General features: G+C 43.4%; 1 protein-coding gene across 1 annotated transcript in view; it reads left to right on the forward strand.

The window, feature by feature from the left end:
• Window positions 1-579: 579 nt before the first annotated feature.
• LOC132889944 (cytochrome P450 2D3-like) overlaps window positions 580-22,200 on the forward strand; it is a 29,835-nt gene continuing 8,214 nt past the window's right edge. Inside the window, exon 1 of the mRNA XM_060926752.1 lies at window positions 580-741. Within this exon, the coding sequence (XP_060782735.1) occupies window positions 580-741 (162 nt within the window). The remainder of the gene's footprint in view (window positions 742-22,200) is intronic.

Consider the following 22,200-nt stretch of genomic DNA (forward strand, 5'->3'; position numbering starts at 1 on the left):
GCCAGGACAGCCTTGCATGTTGGTTATACTGTAAGTGGTGTCAAAGACCTCTCCGGTCAGTTCAGAGATGGTTGCAAAAAAAAAAGTTTCCAATTCTATGCCCAGAGTTGGTTTGAAAAGAATGTCACTTGCCTTTTAGGTATAGGTAGAACTACTTATAAACTGTACTATATTATCCTTGTGAATTCTGCTTAATTTGGGTGCATCCAAATTCAAACCTGTTTACAAAAGTAATTCCTTTTAGACTGTCATTAAATGCAAAGCTAGACCCAAGCAAACTGTTTGTTTAAAAATGTCTTTCCTCATATGCAAGGAGTGAACAAAGTTAATTTATATTCTCAATTTGATCAGCAAATCATATTGATTTTATACTTTGTACATTCATGTAGCCTGCATTTATTAGTTTGAAAAGACAAGACTATTTATTCAGGTCAATGTATTATGAAACTTCTCCAAGTTTGATAACATCATTCACAGAAATCACTGAGTAAATAATTAACAGAATGCATGTTTTAAGTCAGTATTTTGGTGTTGCAGCCAAAAGATTTTAGTGTGATGAGCAGTGGTACAACAGTCATCATGTTGGACTCCTTAGTTCTTGTTGGGTTTTGCGTCTGCCTCTTATTCCTCTTAATAAGGGTTCAGAGGCCCAAGAACTTCCCCCCTGGGCCACGACCACTACCGATATTTGGCAACGTTTTTCATTTAAACATCAGGAATCCTATGAAAGACTTCGAAATGGTATGCCACTATATTGTTATGATGGATGTCTGAGTCATAACTGAACCAAAATGATTTGTTTATTCCTGAAATTGTCTTCTAAACATGTGCCTTAGCTGTAATGCTTTATCTGTATCTTAATTTATTGTTAAGATTTGAATTGGAAACTTTTGTGTCTTTGATACATTATACATTCTAGCACAGTCATTATAAATTCTAAGCTCACTTCATGCAACCTATAACTGCATGAAAATGACTTGGGTAATCTGAAAAGACAAAAAAATAATTTTATAATTTACAAAATTAATATTAAACTTGAACACTAAATGTGACACGGGCCTTGTTTACAGAGAAATCATTATATGCTGGGTCAGAGTATTTGCTCTCAGTGTTGTTGAAATTGTCTAGAACCCCAAATTAAAAAAAGTTGGGATGGTATGTTGAAATTGAAATTAAAACTGAAAACAATGATTTGCAAATAATTTTGACCTGTATTGCAGTCAAAACAATACAACAGCACATTATTTGATGTTTAACTCATGACTTTTGTTGTTTTTTCAAAACAAACACTTCTATCAACTTTGATTCCATACTTGCCAACTATTCAAAATTCTCATGGGAGAGAAAAGTGCGTGAACGACATTTTCAATTAGACGAGGGTATGATGCGCGGTTGAAACGATAAAAACAGTGGATCCCAATTAATAGCAAACCATTTGAAATTTATACAATTAAAGAGTTTTTGAATTGTTGATATTGTTCTATCAGTTACTGTAGGATATGGGATTCATGTGTCAGGCATGAGAGAGCTCAGAGTGAAAAATCTGAAATAATACTCATCTTGAATTTTAATATAATAATAACAATGAAAGGGAAGTCTTAAATCAGATTTTGAGCTGAAAAATCTCCTCCCTGAATATTGTATACCTACAGAGACCTACAGAAAATAACACAAGTGATGCTTTAGAAGAATGTTTATAATTTCTTAAAATAGTCACAGTGAATATGTCTGTGAAGATTCTCAATCATCCAGGTCATAGTAAACTGTGGGTGGTAGAAAAGGGCAAGACCAGTTGCCCTTTTCTACCACCCACAGTCACAGTGAATGAAAGTATTATTGGATTGCATCAAATGTGTTTTCCTTCTGTAAGCTCATGTAAAAATACAGAGAACTATAATATCATATATAAATTAAATTTTAATAAGATTTGACCATAATAGTAACAACTCAGGCGGCACGGTGGTGTAGTGGTTAGCGCTGTCGCCTCACAGCAAGAAGGTCCGGGTTCGAGCCCCGTGGCCGGCGAGGGCCTTTCTGTGTGGAGTTTGCATGTTCTCCCCGTGTCCGCGTGGGTTTCCTCCGGGTGCTCCGGTTTCCCCCACAGTCCAAAGACATGCAGGTTAGGTTAACTGGTGACTCTAAATTGACCGTAGGTGTGAATGTGAGTGTGAATGGTTGTCTGTGTCTATGTGTCAGCCCTGTGATGACCTGGCGACTTGTCCAGGGTGTACCCTGCCTTTCGCCCGTAGTCAGCTGGGATAGGCTCCAGCTTGCCTGTGACCCTGTAGAACAGGATAAAGCGGCTAGAGATAATGAGATGAGATGAGTAACAACTCAATTAAATAAATACTGCACTGTCTTAGTACTACTAAAATGCATCTCTCTCACTAAACACTTTCCAACAGAATTTTTAAAAAGCACTAGAAATACAATCAAAATCCTATCGGAATGCATCAAAGGAATTTGCTCATTTGCAAACTTTGAAAGTTTTCAAACAAAATTTAAAAATGGCACTATAAATACTATCATAATATACATCACAAAGAAATTCACTCGAATGCAAAATTTTAGTACGACCAAAATACACTCACTAGTAATCTTTCACTTGAAACCTCAAAACTCTATCAAAATCAATCACTTCCCAGATAATTCACTTGTAAACTTTCACTTAAAACTTTCAAACATAAATTCAAAATAGCACTAAGACGCTACCGCACTATTCAAATACACTCACCAAACAAATTCTCTGTCATGCAAAATTTCACTAAACACTTTAGAAGTTGTACAGTTTGTTTCTGAAATGGTATGGAAGACTGGTTTAATTTCACACTCAAATGTCCATTATATTCTGATTTAAGGTATCTTTACCTTAAAATGTGTAACTGGCTGGTCGAACATTTGCTTATCCATGGAAATTCATTCTCCCATGCAACCTGGTATTTGCATTCATATTTTTGACGTTTGGTATTTGGTTTAGAGGCCATGATGAATGACTGCTTGTAAAAAATGTCGGACAGCCTGGGTGAATCCTACATTACGGAAATGACTGTCGTTCTGTTCATTGATTGGTTAAAAATCAGTTGACGTCAGCAGTGTTTCTCATACAATTCTGATTGGACATAATCGGGAGTGTTTTTTACGTGGTGGTAGGGATTTCCCCAAACCAGGAGATTATCCAGTTTTTAGCAAATACGATCGGGAGGTGGGAGACAGAGGCTAAAATCGGGAGCCTCCTGCCGAAATCAGGAGGGTTGGCAAGTATGTGATTCTTGCAGCACATTTAAAAAAAGTCGGGCTGGTAAAGCAAGAGCATAATAAAAGATTTTTTCTAATATCCTCTTTGTGCTCTGTAGGCCTTTGTCTTTCTCAAAAGCAGGGCCTATTAGCGTTCATATTAAAGAATATAAATTAGAATATTCACAGCTTTCAAGGCTAACTTCGAAAAACAAAAAACTGTGTGAGCCATATCCAATAAACAATTCCAATTAATTTAATTGAAATTGACACTCGTGTTTCTGACTTCTGTTTATTTAAAATATCATTCTGACCACTAAGATCTCAATATTTTTCATCAAAACAACTACAGTTATATTCTAAAATAGTTATTTATTTACAGGAATGAGTTTGATTTGGGGGCGGCACGGTGGCGTAGTGGTTAGCGCTGTCGCCTCACAGCAAGAAGGTCCGGGTTCAAGCCCCGTGGCCGGCGAGGGCCTTTCTGTGCGGAGTTTGCATGTTCTCCCCGTGTCCACATGGGTTTCCTCCGGGTGCTCCGGTTTCCCCCACAGTCCAAAGACATGCAGGTTAGGTTAACTGGTGACTCTAAATTGACCGTAGGTGTGAATGTGAGTGTGAATGGTTGTCTGTGTCTATGTGTCAGCCCTGTGATGACCTGGCGACTTGTCCAGGGTGTACCCCGCCTTTCGCCCGTAGTCAGCTGGGATAGGCTCCAGCTTGCCTGCGACCCTGTCGAAGGATAAAGCGGCTAGAGATGATGAGATGAGATGAGTTTGATTTGGAAAAAAATAAGCAGGTAAAGCTATGAAAATTCACTTCAAAGTCTCCCGTGAAGCATAACATCTAAAATTTTGCTTAATACTTCATAAGAAACCATGAGAACTAGAGAACATCCCTATAAAAGTTATCTGATTGATATTCATGAGTAATCCAGTCAGAAACCAATGAGAAGAGAGCCTGACCACTTTCCCGTGACTCAAAAAGCACCGGGAAAGTGGTCAGGTTCTTCACAATAGAAAATATTCAAGAGTTAAGCAATGACAGGTTTGTAAACTTAGATGAGTGTCTGCATGCACAATTTTCACACCACAACCAGCGATCATCTGATATGCATATCAAAAGTCAACAACAGTCCAAAATCAGTAACAAAGTTCAAGCAAAGACAGCAACAATCCAAAGGGACAAATCCAAAAGAGTAATCCGTAAAAACGGGCAGAAAATCAGGCAGGAATAAGTTTCTCAATAGAAAACAAAAAGACTCAGTGAAGAGAGGACCAGGACAACAGGGTACCATGTATAACTACACAGGATAGTTCATCACATAATACACTGATAAGGAGTTACAGGTGTGTCTAGCAAAAGGCAGGAAAGTAGGTGGAAAGAGAGGCGGGGTCAGGAGCATATGGATAACAAAAACAAATACAAGACACATGGAAGCAAATTAAAAGCCAAAAGATTTCTTGGTGGCCTCTAGAGGCCAAAAAAATGTTCCAACTCACAACAGGACTCACCCCTCTATGGATGTCCCCTGATGTTCATTGGGCAGTCAGGATGTTGATTTTGGTAGTCTCTGTCCAGATCTTTGTCCAGAATGTCCCTGGCTGGGACCCATGAATGTTCTTCAGGACTATAGCCCTCCCAGTCCACCTGACACTCAATCCCATCTTGTACCGGGCAGGAGTTCAACAGCCAGTTGACTGTGAAGACTGGCTGGCCGTTATGATTTGGGTCAGGGGGAGGAACTCTGGGAGGGGGTGCAAGGCGGCAATGAGAGCACAGGTCACAACAGGGAGACATTAAAGGTGGGGTTAATTCTTAGTGACCAGGGCAACTGAAACTGGTAAGTGACTGGATTGATCCAATAGACCACCTTAAAGGATCAATATTGCAGGGGGCAAGCTTGTGGGACTCCACCTGCAATTGGAGATCCCTTGAGGACAACCAAACCCTCTGACTAGGGTGAAAACGCAGGGCTGGCCTCCAACGTCAGTTGGCCTGAGCCTGGTTTGCCTTAGAAGTTTGCAGCAGTGACTTGTGAGTCTTTTTCCAGGTCATCCTGCACCGACTCTTGAAATGAAGAACTGAGGGCACTCCGGTGTCTTCCTCTTGTTCAGGAAACAGAAGCAGCTGGAATCCAAACTGACACTGGAATGGAGACATCTTAGAAGCAGAAGACTGGAGGGTGTGTAATGGAAGCTTCTAATAAACACTTCAAAACGCTTAGCAGTTGTCTTTTCAGTTATTTATTATAGTAGATCATATAACAGATATATAAAATAGGAAAGGAAAGAGAAGAATAGAAGAAGACACCACTTCTGATGATGCCGAGAGTATGCGCACTCTGAGTTGTGTTTTAGTGGCTGTTATCTATTATACTCTAAAGGCATTCGCTTACTGCTTGCATTTTCACATGATTGGCTCAAGATTTTCTATGAAGCTTTGTTAAAGCGTGCACCTGGCGTGCTCTGGTATGTGCAGGCGGATGTGTAGTTAGGGAGAACTCAGGCACCCTGCTTATCACCACCAAGGCCACAGAAAGGTGATTACAACATGGGAAAAACATCTTTCTCAGTAGACTAGGCCACTTGGGCTCAACACACAGAAACACAGAGAATAGGAATGTTCATCCACTAAATTTCCCTCACAGGTGTTATGGGCGTGCTCTGCCCATGGCAGCCAAGAGCTCCTTCACAAAGGATTTTCCAATGTCAGACTTCTCAGGGTGGGCTCAAGTACTTGTTTGACCCTCTCCATCCGCCCAATGAGCATCAGGAGACATCCATAGAGGGGCGAGTCCTGTTATGAGTTGGGACATTTTTTTGGCCTCTCGAGGCTACCAATCCATTTGATTGGGGTGGAAACCAGAGGAGAGACTGGCAGTGGCCCCAGTGAGTTTGCAGAATGCCCACCATACCTGAGAGGAAAACTGGGGATTTCAGTCAGACACAATATCCTGGGGAAGGCCAAACACTTGGAACTCATGATTAAACATTAGTTTGGCAGCCTCAAGGGCAGAAGGTAGCTTACATAAGGGAATAAATTGACAGTCCTTGGAAAACTTGTTGACCACAACAAGAATAACAGTATTACTTTCTGATTCAGGCAGGCTAGTGATAAAGTCAATAGATAGATGAGACCGGGGTGACTTGGAATAGGAAGAGGGTGCAGAAGCCCTTGGGGATGTTGCAGGGATTCTTGCTCTGGATGCACACTGAGCAAACCACCACAAAATCCTTAACATCCTTTTCCATGTCTGGCGACCAAAACCATCTCTGCAGAAACTACAAGGTTCTTTGAGATGATCCAGGGTGAGCAGTAAGGTGGGAAGAGTGCCCCCACTGAAGGACCTGGGATCACATCACTTGAGGGATGGACAGGAATCTGGCTGGACCTGTTCCAGGGTCTGGTTCCTGTTGATGAGCCTGTCTGACCACTGTCACAGTTCCCCAGTGAATAAGAACCATGATCCGAGATGCTTGCATGACAGACCTTTCATTGTTCTCTTGGTTAACAGAAAGGAACTGCCTAGAAAGGGCATCAGGCTTTAGGTTCTTGGAACTCAGATGGTATGAAAGCGTGAAATCAAAATGATTGAAAAACATGGCCCACTGAGCCTAATGACGATTGAGATGTCTAGCTTGCTGGAGGTACACCAAGATTCTGTGGCCAGTCCAAAGCAGAAATGGATGACTGGGCCCCCTCCAGCCAGTGTCTCCAGTACTCAAGAGCCATCTTAACTGCCAGCAGCTCATGATCGCCACCATTGTACCTGGATTCAGTGACGTTCAGACAATGTGAAAAAAGGCACAAGGGTACAATTTGCCATTAGAGAAATGCTGAGAGGATAGCCCCTATGCCCACATCCGAAGCATAAACCTTTGTAATGGCACTCCATTAGCTCTTCCTTGGTTACTGTACCATTTCTAGAGTCAGTCAAAAAAACACTCTTTTTCCACGTGAGCGACGAGACATGACAACTTCCCTCGTCTTTCTAAAATGTTTACTTAAAAACAACAAGGTAAATCACAAGGTCTGGCACATGGTCAAAAGACTGTGTTGCTTCCACCATGTTCTGACTCAAAACTAAGGTATACACAGTCAGTTACCATAGTTACCACTATAGTGATGTCACATCATAAAATTTAGAACATGGAACTCTTTTCTATGTTCTTTTTCTATGTTCTAAACTCTTTTCTATGTTCCTTTTCTATGTTCTAAACTCTTTTCTATGTTCTTAAATTATCATCATTCATTTTTAACTGTTTTTAACTTAAATTATTATTGCTTAACTGGTCCTTACATTACCCGGCCAGTGTTGCCAGATTGGGAGGTTTCCCGCCCAAGTTGGGCGGTTTCAAGTGCATTTTGGTGGGTTTTGAACATAATTTGGGCTGGAAAACGTCAGCAGTATCTGGCAACACTGTACCCGGCCCCTAATTGGTTAGGCAGGAAGACTAAGCAATTACAAACTTAAACATTCAAATTACTTTCAATATCTCTGAACAGTCCAACTGGCTTCTTATGATTTTTCCTTTTTTCACATCTTCTCACTCAATCATCTCTTCTGACGCTGCTTCTTCCAACAAGCACAGTTTGTTGACAGGTCTTTCCAAAATGTTGGTCTTGGTTTTTATCTTCACTCTTCGCACCATTCCGCTGGAATCTGGTAATGTTTTGACTACTCTTCCCATGAGCCAGGAATTGCGAGGAGAAGAGCTGTCCACTAGTAACATGACATCTCCAGTAATAAAGTTTCTCCTTGGTCTTGACCATTTCTGGTGTTCTTGGAGGAGAGGAAGATACTCACACGTCCATCTAGTCCAAAATAAATCTGCAAGATATTGGACTTGCTTCCATTGCTTTCTTGTATATGTGTCATCTTTGTTGAAGATGCCTGGTGGCACGCTGGGTTGAGACTTCAGCAGCAGTAAGTGATTAGGTGTTAGAGGCTCAAGGTCATTCACATCATCTGAGATACTTGTGAGCGGCCTGCCGTTGATGATACTCTCGACCTCACACATTATTGTCTGAAGACAATCATCATTCACAGCTTGTTCTTTCAACAGGGAATTGAGGATTCTTCACACTGTGCGAATCTGTCTTTCCCAGATCCCGCCCTGGTGGGAAGCTGCTGGACTGTTAAATATCCACTTTATTCCCTTTGGTTGCAAAGCTCTTTCAATCTTATCATTATCCAGGTGCTGTATGGCTTCTCTCATCTCCCTGTCAGCGCCCACAAAGTTTGTGCCGTTGTCAGAGTGCATGATGGTGACTTGACCCCTTCTGCTTACAAAACGTCAAATGACATTAATACAGGAGTCTGTATCGAGGCTGTCTGCAACTTCAATATGCACAGCTCTGAGGGTGAGGCAAGTAAACATCACGCCATATCTCTTGACTGTACTCCGGCCCCGCTTGACATCAAACGGCCCAAAGTAATCAACACCTGTGCTTGTAAAAGGTGGTTTGTCGGGCATAAGGCAGCCCTCAGGTAGGTTCGCCATCTTTTGCTCTCCGACCTTTCCATTAGTCCTGCGGCACACTGTGCACTTATTGATTATCTTTCGGATGGCAGAATTGGCTTGTGGGATCCAATACTTGCATCTTAGTTGTGACAAAACATAACTCCGTCTGCAGTGTCCTGTTCTTTGGTGTATGTCTCTCAAAATCAGTGTAGCGACTCTACTGTGCTTAGAGAGTATCACTGGATGTTTGACATTTTCTGGCATAGCTGACTTGTTAAGTCTTCCTCTGACTCTCAAAATGCCATCTTGAAGGATTGGGTCTAGTTTGAACAGCCGACTGTTGCAACTGACTTGTTTGCCTTTTTGCAGAGCTTTGATTTCTTCTCCAAATTTCTGTCTTTGGCTAAACATAATTATCTCCTTTTCTGCGGCAGCCAGATCATCCAAGGTAAGTGATTTCCGTTCTATCGTTGTTTTGCATTTTTCCATATGCTGTCCTAACTTTGACCTTTGCCTTTCAGGGTCCTTTTCAGTTTGACTGATTGTTCTTGTGAATGCTTTTCTTTCATCCTTCAGTTGCTGCAAAGTTTTCTTTACCTTTAAAATCCAGGCAACCGACCTTTTTAGCTTATGCCAGTCAGAGTAGTAGTAGATCAAATTGTTAATTGGTTCCATGTTATCTTTGACTTCGATTGTGTTGACTGTAACTGTGCTTTTGACTTCTGGATCATCTTGAAGGCTTTCTTTCCTTTCCATAGGTTGTGTTGGCCAATCACATTCATTGTTCAGCAAGAAGTTTGGTCCATTAATCCATGTTCCTCCTTGCATCAAACTCTTGGCCTTCAAGCCCCTGCTAGCTTGATCTGCAGGATTTTCTGCTGTTCCAATGTAGTTCTATTGAGAAGGCTTGGTGGCTTCTCGAATCAGCGTGACTCTGTTTGCAACGAAAGTTTTGAATCGAGCAGTTTCACTGTCAATATATCTGAGCACGGTTGTGCTGTCTATCCAGAAGATAGATGGTTGCAGTAGAACTTGAAGTTCTTGATGTAACATCTTGTCTATCTTCACTGCGACGACCGCTGCTGTCAGCTTGAGTCTGGGAATTGTGACCTGTTTGAGTGGAGCCACTCTTGCTTTCCCCATCAGGAAGGAACAATGCTTCTTGCCTTGCTTGTTCTCTAGCAGTAGATAAGACACAGTGCCATATGCGTACTCTGAGGCATCTGAGAAATGATGCAAATGTGCTGCAGCGATGCATCCAAAGTCTGATGGTTTCAAACATCTGTCCACATGGAACTTGGAGAGGTGAGTAACAGCTTCTTTCCATTTTTTCCACTCCTCAGCATGTTTTTCAGCGATGTTCTCATCCCAACCACGTTGCTCTTTACAAAGCCTTTTCAACAGGAGTTTAGCAGGCAAGATGACCGGAGCCAGGAACCCGAGGGGGTCGTAGATCGAATTGATGATTGATAAAATGCCCCTTCTTGTTATCGGTTTGTCTTGCAGCTTCATACTGTAGGTGAAAATATCTGTTTCTATATTCCACTGTATGCCGAGAGCCCTCTCGACTGGTAGAGCATTGTGGCTTAGATCCAGATCCTTTACTTCACTGGCTCGGTGTGCTTCTGGGATGGACATTAACACCTTTCTGCTATGGCTCATCCATTTTGTTAGATTGAAGCCTCCACTGGCACACAAAGTGCGAAGATCATGAGCCAAGGTCACTGCATCATCTTCTGTCGCTACACTTTTCAGACAGTCATCTATGTAAAAATTATGCAGGACTGTTTGCACAGCTTCGGGCAATGCAGTGGCTTTGTGGTCCTCAGCAGTTCTTCTCAGTGCATATGAAGTGACACTTGGTGATGAGGTGACCCCAAAGAGGTGCACTGACATCCTAAATTCCTCCATAGGCCCATCCAAATTGCCTTTGGGCCACCATAGAAAGCGGAGGAGATCTGCATCCTCTTCTGGGACCTTGACTTGGTAGAACATAGACTCGATGTCTGCCATCATGGCTATTGGCTCCTCACGAAATCTTAAGAGGACGCCAACCAGTGTGTTGGTCATGTCGGGTCCCTGAAGTAACTCATCGTTCAAGGACCGGCCCTGAAATGAGGCTGTGCAGTCGAAGACCATTCTTAATTTTCCTTTTTTAGGGTGGTACACCCCGCGATGTGGTATATAAAACACCCTGTTGTCATCACGGTTCAGCTGATGTGCTGGAACTTGAACAGCGTAGCCTTTGTCAATAATGGTGTCCATGAAGGCCTTGTACTCTTCATAGAACCCAGGATTCTTCTTGAACTTTCTGAGTAGATTGGCTATGCGCTGTTCTGCCACACAACAATTATTAGGCATTTGAAGTCTTCTGTTCCTGAGTGACAATCCAATGCTGTAATGTCCATTCTCTAAAGTTGCTCTTTCCTGCACAGACTGCATGAATTGTTTGTCTTCTTGTGACAACTCTTCTTTGTTGTCATAGTTACGCTCTGGGAAGTCAGCATTGTATTGTTGGACCAGCAACTTCTCAATTTCCATCACAGAGATCCTGTTCACTGAACATTGAGGTGGTTTATTCTCTGTGTCGTCCAGCTCTTTTCTTATGGGCCCATTCACGACCCAGCCAACAGCAGTCTTCACTGCATAAGGTCCTCCATCTCTACTGTTGATGATGCGCCATGGCTCCATTGCCTTTGGACAGTTTGCTCCAATAAGTAGGCCTACGTCCGCTTCTATTTCTGGCAAGCATACTTCTTTGAGGTAAGGCCACTTCTCTATATCTGATTGCTTTTGTATGTTGTCAGTGTGAACAGGTATGTTGTTGTGAGTGTACACCTTGGGTAACTGAATATACTTGTTGTCTTCCAGTCCGCACACTTCCAGGTCCAATATCACATAACTGTTCATGAGTTTCTGTTCCCCAGGTTTGTTTTGACCCATGGTACTGAGAAGTATTTGTGTTGGTTTCCCTTTAACGTTCAGTTTTCTTTGCAGGTCTCTAGTGCAGAATGTTGCCATACTTCCTGGATCCATGAAAGCAAACGTTTCCACATACTTGTCACCCTTTTTTGACTTAATCTTCACTGGTACTATTGACAGCACACATTCAGGTTCTCCGGCCCCTGTGAGGCTGCAAGATTCTTGAGCAATAGAAACTTGAGCACATGATACTTCTTCTTTGTGAACACCACAAGCCTTCTCAGATGAAACAGAACTTACTTTATTTCCGTGGCCACCATCACTCTTGTCAGGTGAGACAGAAACTTCCCTTTTTGGTGTGTGTAGAATGTCTGGGTGCTTTAATGCACATTCTTTACACTCAGTTCTTCTTTTGCAGAATTTGCTGAGATGGCCAGGGGTTAAGCATCCAAAACACAGGCCCTTTAACTTCAAGAACTCCATGTGTTCTTTGTGTGGCTGCATTTTGATTTGGCTACATGTAGCTGTGTGAGATTGCTGGCAGTACAAACATGGCTTCTCAAAGGCAATCCCTGTCTTGCTTGAGTTTGCTGGTTTCACATATGATCCTGGAGACTGTTGGTTTTCAGCTGAAACGTTTGTGGCAAAACTGCTTCCACGGATCTCTCTCTTTGCAGGATACCTTTCTTTGTGCTCAGTTTTTCCAGTTGTGACTGAGCGGCTGTCTGGTATATTACCGAAGAGGGGATCAAGCATTATTTTAGCTTGGCGGTCTATGTAACTCACTAAATCAGCAAACCTTGCTCTTATGCCTCTTCGCTCTTTGATATCAAAAGCTTCAGCACACCAGCGTTCTTTCATTTTGTAAGGTAGTTTGGTACCACTGTTCGTAGGTTAGTAGGATTGTCCATCTCGTCTAAGAAGTCTATGTCCTCCATAGAGTTGCGATATCCAACCAAAAACATTGCATAAGCACTCAATGCCTTTCTATCATCTGACTTGATCTGCGGCCATTTTAATGCCTTATTGATGTATGCACTGGCGATCTGTAGCTCATCCCCATAGTGTTTATGAAGCAGACGCTTTGCTTCGTAGTAGCCTTTGCTGGGTGGCATGTGTGCACAGCTGCGGACTAACTCTTGGGATTCACCGGCTGTAAACTGTTCTAAAAAGTACAATTTGTCTTGATCATTGTCTGTCCTTTGTTCTATTGAGTGCTCAAATGCTCTTTTGAATGATTTGTATTGCAGTGCATCACCTCTGAAGACAGGAATATCCTTCACGGGTAGCTGAGATTGCTTCTGTTGTTTAACTAGCAGTTCAGTAATTACATTCTGATTTTGCATGACCTTTATTATGTCCTCATCTCTGTTGGTTGGCGCATTATAGTTCAAATCTTGTGGAACCACACTGTGCCGCGTTTGTGGTGGCGCGTGAAAGTTCATGCTGCCTGGTTGAAGAGGAAAGCTGGTTCTTTCTTGCTTCACGTTCCCACCTCCTAGCTTTTGTGCTTGTCTGTGGCTACTCAAACCATCTTCTGAGTTCTCATATTCTTTGAGCACCTTTATTTTTGCACTACTTTCAGCTAATGCAGTCTGCAGCTCAAGTTCTTCCTTTGCAACTTTAAGTCTGGTCATTTCAGTTTCCTTTTGAGCTTGAAATGCAGCCATTTCAAGCTCAAGCTGCTGCCTTTTCTTCTGTGCAGCCGCATGTTCAAGCAGGGCTGCATGTTCCGCTTCTTGTTTAATGCGTGTTGCTGAGACTTGTGTTGTGGATGACGTGCGACTAACTTGAGATCCACATGGGCGGGTGTGCCCATCATCACTGACATCAACCTGAGAAACGCTGTCACTTGGTGTAACAGTATCTCGGAGGTCAATGTCCTCATCCTTCTCTCTTTGCAGTACAGATTCATGTACATCTGCAATCCATTTTTTAGTTTCTTTCATAAATTTTGTGATGGGTGCCATTTTGGGTTCAAACCATTTTTCCTGGTCATATATTTTTTCATCTTCAGCCAAAAGATTTACTACTTCATTGTTGTGGCGACTAAGCCCCTGTAAATGAAGTGCAAAATCATTTTTCATCACTTCTTTGACTCTTTGTAAATTTTGAGCATCGCTCTTCAATGTCTCCACATCCCTTATTTTACTTGTGAGAGGTCCTAAGTTGTGCTTCCTCAGTGCTATGTGCCTTTGTAATTTCTTCTGTAGTGCTTTCTCTGTCAGCTTGCGTGACCTTCCCTGTTCCATTGTATCCTCAAGACATCTTGGCTCCTTTTCATTAGCCATCTTATATTGCAGAGTAAAGGCTCAAGTGGTATGCAAAAGTTTAAAAGCACTTTTCTTCAAAGTCACTTTTCTTCATAAAACGAGTGCAATACAACCTTTCAAAATAATGCCAAACTCCACGTTCTTTGACTCAAGACTTGCATTACAATTCACAGGGGAAATCGGTAACTTGCATTTTTTGTTTGCAATCGTCCTTTAATTTCAGCTCGAGCTCCGTAATTATCCACTTCACGTCTGCTCGTCTTACTGCACTTGGATATTACGAGGATCTATCAGTACCTTGTCTTGGAGAATATTTCAAACAATAGTCCGTTTCTGCTTCAGCATCCTTGGGTGAGCTCTCTTTCTTTCCTTTCATGCAACGGGCCCCGCTCTCTCACACATACACAGTGCAACTCCAGCTCCGCTGTGCCACTCGTTAAGCAAGTCTTTTGACTAAATGTAATGGCACTCCGTTAGCTCTTCCTTGGTTACTGTACCATTTCTAGAGTCAGTCGAAAAAACACTCTTTTTCCACGCGAGCGACGAGACATGACAACTTCCTTCGTCTTTCTAAAATGTTTACTTAAAAACAAGGTAAATCACAAGGTCTGGCGCACGGTCAAAAGACTGTTTTGCTTCCACCATGTTCTGACTCGAAACTAAGGTATACACAGTCAGTTACCATCGTTACCACTATAGTGATGTCACATCATAAAATTTAGAACATGGAACTCTTTTCTATGTTCTTTTTCTATGTTCTAAACTCTTTTCTATGTTCCTTTTCTATGTTCTAAACTCTTTTCTATGTTCTTAAATTATCATATTCATTTTTAACTGTTTTTAACTTAAATTATTATTGCTTAACTGGCCCTTACAACCTTGATAATAAAAGGCTGTGATGGGTCAGGTAGAACTGGGATGGGTGCAGAAGAGAAACATAGGTTAAGATCCTGAAAAGCAATTTCTGCCTTCGGACTCCAAACAAAATGACCTCCACTCTTCTTGATAAGGGGGGATGGGTGCTGCCACAGAACTGAATTCCCAGATGAACTTGCAGAAAAATTAGTGAATCTAAGGAACCACTGGACCTCTTTGATTGACTTGGGAGTGGGCCAGTCCTGCCTTCCCTGGGTTGTTTTAGGAATTATCTGGATGTGATCCTCCCTCAGGAAGAATCCAATAAATGAGACCTCTGGAAAATGAACCTCACAATTTTGTGGTTTGAGATAAGGATGATTCTTAAGCAGTCTCTTGAGGACCTGCCACACATGATGGTGATATTCCTGTAGAGACTTAGAAAAGCTGAGTATGCTGTCTACATACACAAAGATAAAAAGATTGATCTCTTTTCCTGATTGATGTTCTCAGAACATCATTGATGAGGGCCTGAAAAACTGCTGGGGCATTAGTAAGGCCAAATGGCATTACCTGGTACTCACAGTGGCCTAAGAGAGTATTGAATGTGGGCTTCCAATTATCATCCTCCCATACCCAAATCAAGGTGGTAAGCATTACGCAAATCCAGTTTAGTAAAAACAGTGGCTCCCTGAAGCAGGTCAAATGCAGAGGACATTAAGGACAGGGGGTAGTGATTGCAAATCATAATCTTACTGAGGCCTCAATAGTCAATACATGACCGCAAACCACTGTCCTCCTTGCCAAAAATAAATAAAAAAAATTTAAAAATCCAGCACTGGCAGGAGATGTGGATGGGCAGATGAAACCAGAAGCAAGAGGATCCTTAATGTAGGCATCCATGGCATGGTGTTCAAGTAAGGACCATGAGAAGGTTCACCCACATGGGGGACAACTTGGCAGGATCAAGGAGCTTGGGAGGCAAAGGGGTAGGACTGGAAAGGAGGCAGGTGGCATGACCGGTGGGGCCCCACTCTAGTATATGGCCAGTCATCTAATCGATATAAGGATTATGGCGATTAAGCCATGGAAAACCCAGAACCACAGGAAACTCCGGTGAGTGGATCAGCTGCAGAAAGATCTCTTCTCAAATAGATTTGGACTGTAGACATAGAGGAGGAATAACCAGGGTTACCTTGCCATCACCCAGAGAGTGACCAACAAGAGCTGTCACTGAAAGTGGGGTATTAAGAACTACTTGGGGAACCTGAAGTCTATGGGCTAGGTTAATGTCCATAAAGTTCCCAGCCACCCCCCAAGTCTACCAAGGCCTAGCAAGAGTGACTAAACTTCCCCGAGGAAACGGTTATGGATAAGTAAACTCCTTGGCCAGAAGACTCAGGAGATAAGGTAGCTCCCGTCACAACCCTCCTTCAGCTTGACAGACCTGCTTGTTTCCTGAAAGCTCAGAGCAGGATGCTCAAAAATGACCAGATTTTCTGCACTAAATACAAAACCTCTCTCTTCTGCCATCCCTCTCAACTGCAGATAAATGGGTGCACTCAAGGTGCATGGGTTCCAGACCCCCAGAGAACAGTGACGAGGGACTCCAAGAAGGGCCTGGAACATCAAGAGATCTCTGGGAGTCGACATGGTCTCTGCGGCACTCCCTAAGATGGTTGTCAAGGTGTATGGCATGGTCAGTCAAAGGCTCCAGATCACTGTTGATCACAGATCACAGGGGCAACCTACAGAAGCCACCCCATCTTTCAATATGTTCAATAAGCCATGGTGGAAAGCAGAGATAAGAGCACTCTCATTCCATCCACTCACAGCAGTGAGTGTTTGGAAGGTTATGGTATAATATGCTATTCTACTCCTGCCTTGCCAGATGGATATAAGTAGTGAGGGGTATTCAGGGGTGTGATAAACGCTGGTCACCCCACCCTTGGCCGAGTGGTCCACTTCTGGACCCAATCTGTTATGAGTCTTTTGATGCTTTCAGATCAAGTCATGTATAGCGTACACCCCCACCACACTGCTCAAGTGTGTCCGGAATGCAGGGACTAGCAACCCCTGTAACCTCCAACCAATTGCTACAAAATACAAAGAAACCCCCTCACAGGATAGATCACGAAGGAAACGACCTATGACTGTCTACCAACTATGAGATAAAGAACTGCGAATAATCGAGGTTAACATCCGTGGATTAAGATCAAACATCGGCGAACTGGCTAACCTGTGCAAGGCCAAAGAACCTACCATCATTATTGCAGTAGAGACATTCCTGGATGAGACTGTACAGGACGGAGCTGAGTGCATTGCAATTCCAGGATACGCCATGTGCTGTCAGAGAGATAGAAACTCTACAGGGGGTGGAATTGCAGTGTTTTGCATGCATGGAATTGCCATCCACCATGATGCACAAAAAGACCCAAAAGGCTTTGAATTGATGTGGTTTACAGTCACTCTACACTCCCAGAAGCTCCTCATAGGAGCTGTTTACAGACCACCAAGTGCCGACATTGACGTCTTCAATTACCTCGACACTGAAACCTTGCCCGCAGTGGCTGAATTTGGTGCCCACTTTGTCATGCTGGTTGGAGATTTTAATGTCCATCATGAAGATTGGCTAGGAAGTCGAACAATTGATGCAGCTGGCCACCGGACCCTGGAGCTTGCGAGCTGTCTCGGCCTAGGACAAGTCATGACTACTCCAACCAGAGGTGACCAGATTCTAGACCTCATCATAACTGACCTTCCAGCTGTATCCACAACACTGGCCAATGTGGGAACATCGGACCATAACCCTGTCCTAGTAAGCCTTGGCCTGCCAGCATACAAAAGCCATACAAAAGGAAGGTGTGGCAGTATGAGAGAGCCAATTACTGGGGAATGCAAGGCTTTATTTCAGGCACCGACTGGTGGAAGGTATTCTCTGTGGAAGATCCTGAGTGTATATGTGCCCAGATCACAGAAATCATCCAGACTGCCATGGAACAGTTCATCCCCAACAAAACTATCACCAAAAAAACAGGAGACAAACCATGGTTCGACGAGAACTGCTGAAGAGCTGTGAGAAAGAAGCAGCATCTCTTTCGAGAGCTTAAAAGCAACAACTCGCCTACCAATAAGCAGCAGTTTGCAGATGCCAGACACATATTCAACCAGGCAGAGAAGCAAGTTAAGCAGAACTACAATGCCAGTCTCACCAAGGAACTCACTGGCAATAACTTGACTGGCAAGAGATGGTGGAGGCTTGTTAACTCTCTCTCTCTGGGAGAGCTGCTACCTCTATCATCCCTGTCATTATCCACAACAACACAGCCCATATTACTGCCCATGAAAAGACAGAAGTGTTCTGCAAGGCATTCGCACAAAAATGCCATCTCCAAGATGCAACTGCCCTGGCACCTCAAATCCAGCAATTCACGTCCTGCACTATCGACACTATCACATTCAAACCTAAGGACATCAATAGGCTCTTGAAAGGACTCAAACCGGACAAAGCTTCTGGGCCAGATGAAATCCTCACCAGAGTCCTTAGGGAATGTGGTGCAGAGCTCGCAAGCCCCCTGTGTCGCCTCTTTAACCACTGCTTTTCAAGTGGACTCTTCCCAAGTCAGTGGAAGGTGGCCTCTGTTACTCCAGTGCACAAGAAAGACTCGAAAGCGGACCTGTCCAAGTACCGCCCCATATCCCTGCTTTCAGTCATCAGCAAGGCTATGGAATCAGCAGTGAACCAACAGCTACAGAGATACATTCTCAAAAACAATCTCATCTCCCACAGACAGTTTGGATTCAGACCAGAACACAGCATGGCTGACCTCCTAAACATCCTGTGCCAGAGGTGGAACAACTCCCTAGACTCAGGTGAGGAAGTTTGCATCGTAGCCTTGGACATCCAGGGGGCATTTGACAAAGTGTGGCATCACGGTCTGATGGCCAAACTCTATTCGAGAGGAGTGTCTGGAAAGCTGCTCCAATGGCTCCAAAGCTACCTCTCGAACGGATCCATCAGAGTGGTCCTGTCAGGCCAGGCCTCAGAACCCTACTCCATCAATGCTTCGGTACCTCAAGGATGGATCCTCGGCCCTCTACTCTTCTCCATCTTCATCGACGACCTGGTTGATGTATGTGAGAATGAGATGTACATGTATGCTGATGACTTAACCCTGTATGCACGCATCAGATCTCCAGCAGACAAGGCCAAAGTGGAGGCGAGCCTGAACCAGGATCTCCAACAAATCGCCATCTGGGGAGACCAGTGGAAGACCACTTTCAAGCTATCAAAGTGTAAGTTTGTTACACTCTCAAGAAAGAGGACTCCATCTGCACTGGACCTGCACTTCAATGGTCACCGGTTGACCACGGCCAATGAGTTGGACATCCTGGGGGTCGCAATAGACAAGAAGCTGTCCTGGTCGAAACATCTGACCAAAATCTCCATACGGGCAGGTCAGAAACTGGCAGCGCTGAGGAGAGTGGCCAGTAAACTCACCACAGAGAGCGGAGCAACTGTCTACAAGCTACAGGTATGCAGCATCATGGAATACACCTCACTCAGCTGGATGAGTGCCTCACCAACACATCTTGGCCTACTCGACAACATCCAGAAGAAGGCCCTAAAGATTATAGGAGTGGACCAGGACACTGCCAGCACAAAACTCTCCATCCCCAGCCTTGGCCACAGAAGACAGGTTGCTGCTGCTACAATCCTGTTCAAAATGCACACCCACCATTGCCCTACAGATCTCCAGGATATGCTCCCCCCGCCATACCCTAGACGGCGAACCACCCGCCTATGCACAGCTATGCCAGATCATGCCCTGGACCTCCCAGCCTCTAATACTCACACCCTGGACAGAACCTTCCTCCACACTGCTGTCCAGGTATGGAATAGCCTTCCAGAACATGTAGTTGGACCTGTAGACACTGGCCCCCAGGCCTTTAAATGCAGGGTCCACAGGCATCTTCTGACCACTCCTCCCACTACCAGATAAGCTACAGTGAACCAGATGATTGGCCAAGTGGAATTGTATTCTATCTTGCTATTGTTCACAATTGTACACAATAAAAAAATAAAAGACAAGTTGCTTGGCAGTATCCTGGCCAGTGACTGACTGATCAAATATTCACAGCATGTTTTCTGTAAAAGTATTAAAGTTTGAGCAGTCTGGCCCCTAACTCTGCCAAAAGGTAGTTGCCCACGCCAGGGCCTTGTCTGTTAGCAGAGTAATTAAGTAAGCAGTCTTGGACCTGTCAGTGGAATACGTGGTGGGCTGAAGTTCAAAAGTGAGTTGGCAGTAGGTAAGGAAACTATGGCACCCACTTAGATTTCCCTCATATCTCTGTGGTGCTGGAAAGAGAGGTCCAGCACTGGGACGTTGTGGAGGTAATGGAGCAGCTAGTGGACCTGAGGGAGCTGGAGTCATCAAGTTCTGAATTGACAAAGCAAGAAGTTGTAGAATTCGATTGTGATGAGCCAGTGTCTTCTTTTGGCAAGTTAGGGCCTGTCCATGAATGTCTATGGTGGATCCACAACTACTCAGGGCAGCCATAATCCTTTCAAATTCTGTCACAGAAATGTTCACATTGCAAGATGCCTCTGCTGGGTCTGTCATGAGTGAGCCTTTCTGTCAGGCTAGGGATTGAACCTGGGTGGCTGGATTACAAACCCAGTGGGTTAACCATAGGGCTACTGAAGTAAACCCAAATGCAGAGGTAAAGTTCTAAAGTTAGGTTTAACAGGCAAAAACAGGCAGAAAATCAGGAAGGAATAAGGAATAAATGATCAGGAACTGATCACTGCATGGCCCACCTTTGACCCAATGCCTGGGTGGCTTCTGTACCCACTCCATTGGGCTCTCAGATTGGGTTGTTGCCATCATCAAAGACTTCACTGCCTTCTTGCACTCTCCCTTTCCCCCACTTTCCCAATTTATAAAAATAAAAGAGCACTTTATTTTCCACTACTCTTGGGTCCAGTGGCTTTGTTTGCCTGCTGCAACAGTGACTCACTGCACTTCATACTGTAGTGCTTAACAAAGATTTGCCAAAGTAATCCTGAGCCCATGTAGCTATATCAGCTACAGAGCAATTATGGTTCTTGATGCAGTGCCATCTGAGGGATCAGAGATCCCAGGTGTTCAAGTTACGTTTGCACCCTTCCCTGTTATGCACCAAAATTCCTTCCTTGAATTGTTGAATAATATTGCGTACTGTAGAGGGTGAAATATTCAAATCCCTTTCTATTTTTCTTTGCAGAACATTGTTTTTAAACATTTCAATCATTTTCTCACACATTTGGAAGCAAATCCATATGGAGGTCCTTGGATCTTGGAGATTCTCCTCAAAGACTTGGCCTTTCCTGGATACTACTTTTGTACCAAATCATGATTACAATTACCTGTTTCAAATCACATCATGATTTACTCGTTTTACCACGTTACAAGCCCTAAATTGCTTGTCCCATCTTTTTTTGGGATGTATGACAGGACTGAAATGCAGGAATGGATGTATACTGACAAATGAAATGAAGTTGATCAGACCAAACATGAAATATCTTTGGTTCATTCTGTCTCAAACACAATTCATGGCCTTTTATTGAGGCTGCATGCAGTAGAGATATACACACAGAGCTTCAACTTCCAGTCCTTGAGTGTCAGTTTTACCAGTATACTACATTACCTGTATAATAATAATGTCAATATCTGATGTCAATATCAGGGACCTTTATATTTTATATCTTTACAATTAGTATGTATTAGTCATATATTTTACGCTTAGTGTTTATTTAATGTTTATTGCGGCGGCACGGTGGTGTAGTGGTTAGCGCTGTCGCCTCACAGCAAGAAGGTCCGGGTTCAAGCCCCGTGGCCGGCGAGGGCCTTTCTGTGTGGAGTTTGCATGTTCTCCCCGTGTCCATGTGGGTTTCCTCCGGGTGCTCCGGTTTCCCCCACAGTCCAAAGACATGCAGGTTAGGTTAACTGGTGATTCTAAATTGACCATAGGTGTGAATGTGAGTGTGAATGGTTGTCTGTGTCTATGTGTCAGCCCTGCGATGACCTGGCGACTTGTCCAGGGTGTACCCCGCCTTTCGCCCGTAGTCAGCTGGGATAGGCTCCAGCTTGCCTGCGACCCTGTAGAACAGGATAAAGCGGCTAGAGATAATGAGATGAGAATGAGATGTTTATTGCTGCACCATGGGTTTGAGAGTAACGCAATTTCAATCTTCTGTATGTTCTGTACATATTGCAGTACTGACAATAAAGTAGACTTTGACTCATAATCATCATCATTATCATGTCAACTGCCAAGACCAAGTCAAGGACAAATATAAAAATAAACATGTTTTAAAGAAGCGTTTCATTGTTCTAAGTTAGGTATAAGTTAAAAAAATAGTTGAATATGGTTTAATGGCTCTAAAATATGAATGCTTTCCATTC

This window comes from Neoarius graeffei, chromosome 8 (genome assembly GCF_027579695.1).
Source record: "Neoarius graeffei isolate fNeoGra1 chromosome 8, fNeoGra1.pri, whole genome shotgun sequence".
Lineage (NCBI taxonomy): Eukaryota > Metazoa > Chordata > Actinopteri > Siluriformes > Ariidae > Neoarius > Neoarius graeffei.